This window comes from Drosophila miranda, chromosome 4 (assembly GCF_003369915.1).
Source record: "Drosophila miranda strain MSH22 chromosome 4, D.miranda_PacBio2.1, whole genome shotgun sequence".
Classification (NCBI taxonomy): Eukaryota; Metazoa; Arthropoda; class Insecta; order Diptera; family Drosophilidae; genus Drosophila; species Drosophila miranda.
Window position 1 is genome coordinate 4,338,229 of NC_046677.1, and position 6,965 is coordinate 4,345,193.

General features: G+C 41.7%; 2 protein-coding genes and 1 long non-coding RNA gene across 8 annotated transcripts; 2 read left to right on the forward strand and 1 right to left on the reverse strand.

Annotated features, from left to right (window-relative positions):
- Positions 1–508: 508 nt before the first annotated feature.
- On the reverse strand, positions 509–4,186 carry LOC108163304 (male-specific sperm protein Mst84Da). 2 transcript variants are annotated; one of them, XM_033392605.1, is made up of 2 exons: positions 4,164–4,186; positions 509–772 (listed from the first exon to the last, which is right to left on the reverse strand). In XM_033392605.1, the coding sequence occupies exon 2, from the start codon at positions 750–752 to the stop codon at positions 594–596; it is 159 nt and encodes a 52-aa protein (XP_033248496.1). In that variant the 5' UTR covers positions 753–772; positions 4,164–4,186; the 3' UTR covers positions 509–593. The 2 variants fall into 2 exon arrangements, with proteins under 2 accessions (XP_033248496.1, XP_017154006.1); XM_017298517.2 differs by lacking the exon at positions 4,164–4,186 and adding an exon at positions 833–925.
- LOC117185888 lies at positions 926–1,697 on the forward strand. Its single transcript, XM_033392603.1, has 2 exons — positions 926–1,013; positions 1,087–1,697. The coding sequence occupies exons 1-2, from the start codon at positions 950–952 to the stop codon at positions 1,611–1,613; spliced, it is 591 nt and encodes a 196-aa protein (XP_033248494.1). The 5' UTR covers positions 926–949; the 3' UTR covers positions 1,614–1,697.
- LOC108163303 lies at positions 2,714–6,794 on the forward strand. 5 transcript variants are annotated; one of them, XR_004472700.1, is made up of 9 exons: positions 2,728–2,926; positions 2,979–3,421; positions 3,483–3,551; positions 3,616–4,060; positions 4,143–4,344; positions 4,407–5,942; positions 5,995–6,466; positions 6,528–6,596; positions 6,661–6,794. It is a non-coding gene; the product is annotated as an uncharacterized LOC108163303 (long non-coding RNA). The 5 variants fall into 5 exon arrangements; XR_004472702.1 differs by having other exon boundaries at positions 4,467–5,942; XR_004472701.1 differs by having other exon boundaries at positions 4,176–4,344.
- Positions 6,795–6,965: the final 171 nt, after the last annotated feature.

Consider the following 6,965-nt stretch of genomic DNA (forward strand, 5'->3'; position numbering starts at 1 on the left):
TACAGTGCCTCTATAGAGGCGCTAAAGCCCTTCCTAATCACCTTCAGTGCCACATTTGGCTTTTGCTTTGACAGAACTCTAGCCACAGATCACATCAGCAGCAGCCACACCATGCAGTGGACCCCGCATTGGATTCACTTGCACTACCAGCAGAAGTCACACATCCTTTATGGGATATCATAACATGTAATCAAGGCATCACATAATTTAGTAGCAGGACACACAGCCAGGAGAACCAAACGAACCACAGCCAGAAACTAGTTCAAAAATCCAACACAAAAGGTGAAACGAGTGAAAGAAGGGGCTTTAAAGGGTTGCCTGATGACACGAAAGGATTACATTCATGGAAAACACTGTCAAGTTCTAGCTTTAATGGAAATAGAAGGCCTGGGAATATATTTCATTCCGTTCTATAAATATATTTATAAATTGGTATTTTCCGAGTGAAGAATCGGCTGGTCCTTAGCAATCTCCACTGTAGCCCCCACCCATTAAAATCTCTTAAAAATATACTTAAAACACAGCATTTTTATTGCATTTTTGAATCTTCAAACCCTCCCGACTGTTGCGTGATCTGTCCTGTCCAGCGCCGACTAGCAACAGCCTCCGCCCCAGCACCCTGGACCGCTGGCACCGCACCACGAGTTGAATGGACCATTGTAGGGTCCAAAGCAGGGATCGTAGAAGCCACTGGGTCCACACCCACCGCACGGGCAGAGGGTGGCAGAGGGATAGCAAGGCCAGCTGCACATCTTTGTAATTTGCTTTTGTCCTGTCAAAAAAATATTTAAAATGTTGTTTTTTTTTTTATTTGAATTTTGACTTTGCTTACTTTGCTTGGAAGAGTTGGAAAAAATTGAATTTTATTTCACAAAACAGTCCGAAGGGTTGGAGCTCCAAAGATTGAATGAAATAAATGTGTGATTTAAGCACCTACAAAATATAGTCCATGCGGAAGCTGAAATCATGGCATACTTTATGCTGGAAATTAAAACAATTTGCAGCACAAGAAGGTATCTGTGGTCTTTCTGTCATAATTAAAAATTTTAATATTTTTTTTTTTGGGAATATACTCCAAAACTTAAGGTTCTTCTTCTAGTTCAAAGAAAGTATTCCCCAAAACCAAAAGCGGCACCTATTTCCGTGAAGAAGGGGCGACTATTCGGCGACAGGATGTGTGGTGGCGGCTGTTCTCCTTGCTGCAGCCCCTGCTGTGGACCCTGCTGCGGTCCGTGCTGCAGTCCATGCTGTGGACCCTGCTGTGGACTCTGCTGCAGTCCGTGCTGAAGTCCGTGCTGCGGTCCGTGCTGCAGCCCCTGCTGTGGACCCTGCTGCGGTCCGTGCTGCAGTCCATGCTGTGGACCCTGCTGTGGACCCTGCTGCAGTCCGTGCTGCGGTCCGTGCTGCAGCCCGTGCTGTGGACCCTGCTGCGGTCCGTGCTGCAGCCCCTGATGTGGAACCTGCTGCAGTCCGTGCTGCAGTCCGTTCTGCAGCCCCTGCTGCACTCCCTGCTGCTCCCCTGCTGCTTTCCCTGCTCCTATCCCTGCTCCTATCCCTGCTGCTATCCCTGTGGGGCCCCAGGCGCTGGATTCTGGTTCAGCCAAATTTATTGATGCAAACAGCTATGCAATAAAATCATAACAAGAAACTACATGAAATCCGTACAATTAAGCAAATAAAATTAGTTTTTAACTATTTCATGGATAATAGTGCCAAAGGGAAGGCTAATTTGGGGGCTGGGTGCTTAAAAAATCACTTAAGGATCCCCTACACTGTTGGGATTATAGGATTTTTATCGCTGAACACGAATCAGGCCTCCAAAAGTGCAATTACATTGATACGCCATTGTGTATCGCCCATTGTGTAAAAAAATAACAATTTGTGGTATACGAGGGTATCTGTAGTCCTTATGTAAAAATTGTATATAGATATAAGAACCACCCGATCAAAACAAAGACAGAAACTAGGCAGCAATGTAAGCTCCCGTTCGTTGCTCCTTGCTCCGCATTTGCTGAGAGCGTGGCCTGAGAGAGTGAAAGAGCGAGAGACACTCGTGTCAGCAGAGTGTGGATGGCATTTTAATGTTTTTGTTGCTGAGAGAGCAAATGGGTTCCGTTTGCCGAGAATCCGAACTCCCTGCTCTCGTGTTCTCGCAATCTCGCATTGTTGATGCTGAGAGAGAAGACGAAAGACACGATCGGGAATAAAAAGACAGCCACAAAGCAACTGCGAGAGTGTATGTATGTGTGCGTGCATTGCGGTCGGGAAGCAAAGCTCTCGCTTGCAGATGAAATGAAGATCAAGAGATAAGACAATTTGACAGTGCGCTTGGAGGCGAAGTACAAGAAAAATGCAAGAAAAGAAGAAGCCTAATCTCTGACACGGTCCTAACAAGTTTGGATATGTAGTAAGTCGAATGCTGGAAGGCGATTTAACAATTTGGGTTTCCGCAAAGCCCTACATGCCCTCGAAGACGGTTTCCATCAACAGAGGCCTCTCAAGTGACCCCGACCAATGGAAAAAAACCCTGCTGACGAGACTTTTGGCAAAGGCTTTACATAAGAGTACCCACACCTTACAGTGCTTTAGAAATGGGGCAGCTGTCGTTAGGATACAAACCCCCATTTCCTCCCCCCCACAAATATAATTTTTCACTAAAAAATATACATCACAGTAGGCTGTATTCTGTAACCTTTGGAATATTCAGGCCCTTAGTTGTAAAACCAAACAATTTTTCATTCGTTTTCCGGCTCTCGTTCAGGCAACAACTAAAAATTATTTTCGGGAAAAAAAATTATGAAAATTATTTGGGTACAAAAATTTGTGTGTAAAAATGTTTACGCGAGTTAAAAAATTTTGTTTGTGAAAAGTATCACAAGTGTAAAAATTATTATTCGTAAATCCTAATTCCAATGATGGCTAAAAGGTAGTGACAAGTGAAATTTGTTTTGGCATATTAACATGGATCCATTCCGCAGTATCTCCACACAATTCAGCCCACACTCCATACTCCAAACTACACAATCCACACTTTAAGCTACCCAGTCCACACTCATTGAACCGCATTTCAATCTACCAGACTCTTATACACAAACTACACTTCGATAAGCATATACATATGTATAAGCATAGTTCTTATACGCTAATCTGCACACTTATACTCTGATCTGCACACTTATCTACACTCTACGCCAATCTGCGGAGTTATTTACACTCTACGCCAATCTGCGGAGTTAATTACACTCTACGCCAATCTGCAAAACTAACCTACACTCTACGCACTGGACGCACTTCAGCAAAGCAAATGAAAAATGGTCGATTAACACAACTCAATACTCAAAGGATACGTGTTTGGCCATATGTTTGGAATTAGGGTAAAACATGTTTTACATATTCTCGCAACGCAATCGTCTACTTGGGGGTAAGTCCTTTAGAGATTTATTCTTGACAATCTTATGCTAATTCTTCATTTGATTTTGCAGGATGCAGCAATAATGATTTCTACAGATACGGGTTACGTTTCAAAGAAAGCCATCGACAGAATGGTTTTTGTAAGTATACATATATCATATATTTATTTATATATAATTGCAATTTCGTTTGTCTTTTGCTTAGCTTTCACTTACTACAAATTAATACCGAAGGACCAGCTGGAATTACAATACAAGTTTTTTTTCAAAGTTCCATGTTAAAAAAGAGATAATAAAAAAGATGTCTGATTGTGATTATTATTAACACTTAATTATTGTGTCATAATTTTTAAGGGGGGCTTATAAGGGTTGTTATCCAGTGTTGCTTTTCCCCTGAATTAAAGCACAGAACCCCTTGAAGAACTGCCGCTGACATTTTCATTTCATTTGACAGTTTTTTCATGGCCAAGCAAGACCAAGATAAATGTTATCTTATTTTATGTTTGGATACGGCTCTCCCTTTTTAATAAACTTTTAAAACTTAGTAGCCCTATTCTTTGGTAGATCAGGCATATTTGAAATGAGATTTTCCTCAGTCTGTTTCCATTCCTGTTCCCGTAAACATCTATATTGTTGAATTTTCGTTCTATGTAAGTGGTTAAAAAATAGCAAAAATTTTAGTAATTTGCGTTTGTCCTGCCAAAAAAAATATTTAAAATTTTGTTTTTTTAGTTGAATTTTGACTTTGCTTACTTTGCTTGGAAGAGTTGGAAAAAAAAGATTATTTTTTCACAAAACAGTCCGAAGGGTTGGAGCTCCAAAGATTGGCTGAAATAAATGTGCGATTTAAGCACCTACAAAATATAGTCCATGCGGAAGATGAAATCATGGCATACTTTATGCTGGAAATTAAAACAATTTGCAGCACAAGAAGGTATCTGTGGTCTTTCTGTCAAAATTAAAAATTTTAATAGTTTTCTGTTCTCCTTGCTGCAGCCCCTGCTGTGGACCCTGCTGCAGTCCGTGCTGCAGTCCGTGCTGCGGTCCGTGCTGCAGCCCCTGCTGTGGACCCTGCTGCAGTCCGTGCTGCAGTTCGTTCTGCAGCCCCTGCTGCACTCCCTGCTGCTCCCCCTGCTGCACTCCCTGCTCCTATCCCTGCTGCTATCCCTGTGGGGCCCCAGGCGCTGGATTCTGGTTCAGCCAAATTTATTGATGCAAACAGCTATGCAATAAAATCATAACAAGAAACTACATGAAATCCGTACAATTAAGCAAATAAAATTAGTTTTTAACTATTTCATGGACAATAGTGCCAAAGGGAAGGCTAATTTGGGGGCTGGGTGCTTAAAAAATCACTTAAGGATCCCCTACACTGTTGGGATTATAGGATTTTTCTCGCTGAACACGAATCAGGCCTCCAAAAGTGCAATTACATTGATACGCCATTGTGTATCGCCCATTGTGTAAAAAAATAACAATTTGTGGTATACGAGGGTATCTGTAGTCCTTATGTAAAAATTGTATATATGTAGATATAAGAACCACCCGATCAAAACAAAGACAGAAACTAGGCAGCAATGTAAGCTCCCGTTCGTTGCTCCTTGCTCCGCATTTGCTGAGAGCGTGGCCTGAGAGAGTGAAAGAGCGAGAGACACTCGTGTCAGCAGAGTGTGGATGGCATTTTAATGTTTTTGTTGCTGAGAGAGCAAATGGGTTCCGTTTGCCGAGAATCCGAACTCCCTGCTCTCGTGTTCTCGCAATCTCGCATTGTTGATGCTGAGAGAGCAGACGAAAGACACGATCGGGAATAAAAAGACAGCCACAAAGCAACTGCGAGAGTGTATGTATGTGTGCGTGCATTGCGGTCGGGAAGCAAAGCTCTCGCTTGCAGATGAAATGAAGATCAAGAGATAAGACAATTTGACAGTGCGCTTGGAGGCGAAGTACAAGAAAAATGCAAGAAAAGAAGAAGCCTAATCTCTGACACGGTCCTAACAAGTTTGGATATGTAGTAAATCGAATGCTGGAAGGCGATTTAACAATTTGGGTTTCCGCAAAGCCCTACATGACCTCGAAGACGGTTTCCATCAACAGAGGCCTCTCAAGTGACCCCGGCCAATGGAAAAAAACCCTGCTGACGAGACTTTTGGCAAAGGCTTTACATAAGAGTACCCACACCTTACAGCGCTTTAGAAATGGGGCAGCTGTCGTTAGAATACAAACCCCCATTTCCTCCCCCCCCACAAATATAATTTTTCACTAAAAAATATACATCACAGTAGGCTGTATTCTGTACCCTTTGGAATATTCAGGCCCTTAGTTGTAAAACCAAACAATTTTTCATTCGTTTTCCGGCTCTCGTTCAGGCAACAACTAAAAATTATTTTCGGGAAAAAAAAATTATGAAAATTATTTGGGTACAAAAATTTGTGTGTAAAAATGTTTACGCGAGTTAAAAAATTTTGTTTGTGAAAAGTATCACAAGTGTAAAAATTATTATTCGTAAATCCTAATTCCAATGATGGCTAAAAGGTAGTGACAAGTGAAATTTGTTTTGGCATATTAACATGGATCCATTCCGCAGTATCTCCACACAATTCAGCCCACACTCCATACTCCAAACTACACAATCCACACTTTAAGCTACCCAGTCCACACTCATTGAACCGCATTTCAATCTACCAGACTCTTATACACAAACTACACTTCGATAAGCATATACATATGTATAAGCATACTTCTTATACGCTAATCTGCACACTTATACTCTGATCTGCACACTTATCTACACTCTACGCCAATCTGCGGAGTTATTTACACTCTACGCCAATCTGCGGAGTTAATTACACTCTACGCCAATCTGCAATCTTATTTACACTCTACGCCAATCTGCAAAACTAACCTACACTCTACGCACTGGACGCACTTCAGCAAAGCAAATGAAAAATGGTCGATTAACACAACTCAATACTCAAAGGATACGTGTTTGGCCATATGTTTGGAATTAGGGTAAAACATGTTTTACATGTTCTCGCAACGCAATCGTCTACTTGGGGGTAAGTCCTTTAGAGATTTATTCTTGACAATCTTATGCTAATTCTTCATTTGATTTTGCAGGATGCAGCAATAATGATTTCTACAGATACGGGTTACGTTTCAAAGAAAGCCATCGACAGAATGGTTTTTGTAAGTATACATATATCATATATTTATTTATATATAATTGCAATTTCGTTTGTCTTTTGCTTAGCTTTCACTTAATACAAATTAATACCGAAGGACCAGCTGGAATTAGCCAATACAAGTTTTTTTTTCAAAGTTCCATGTTAAAAATGTTTCATTTGACAGTTTTTTCATGGCCAAGCAAGACCATGACCGGCATAACTGTTGCGCATCTGCCGCAGCCGCTCTAGTGTCTCTGGTGTTAGATTGTGGCTCAGATCGTTCAGTAGGCGATCCTCTGCATCGGTCTGGGGCATCAGCTCGAGCATCTTCATGCCATGCTTGATGGCCTTGCGCAGCTGGTCCAGCTCCGTCTGGCGCACTGCGCGCTGA

Excerpts from the sequence above, each read along its gene's own strand:
- LOC108163304 (XM_033392605.1), bottom strand. The coding sequence starts at position 752 with ATGTGCAGCTGGCCTTGCTATCCCTCTGCCACCCTCTGCCCGTGCGGT.
- LOC117185888 (XM_033392603.1), top strand. The coding sequence starts at position 950 with ATGCGGAAGCTGAAATCATGGCATACTTTATGCTGGAAATTAAAACAA. Across the intron at positions 1,014-1,086 it reads ACAATTTGCAGCACAAGAAG|GTTCTTCTTCTAGTTCAAAG; the intron begins GTATCTGTGGTC and ends CCAAAACTTAAG.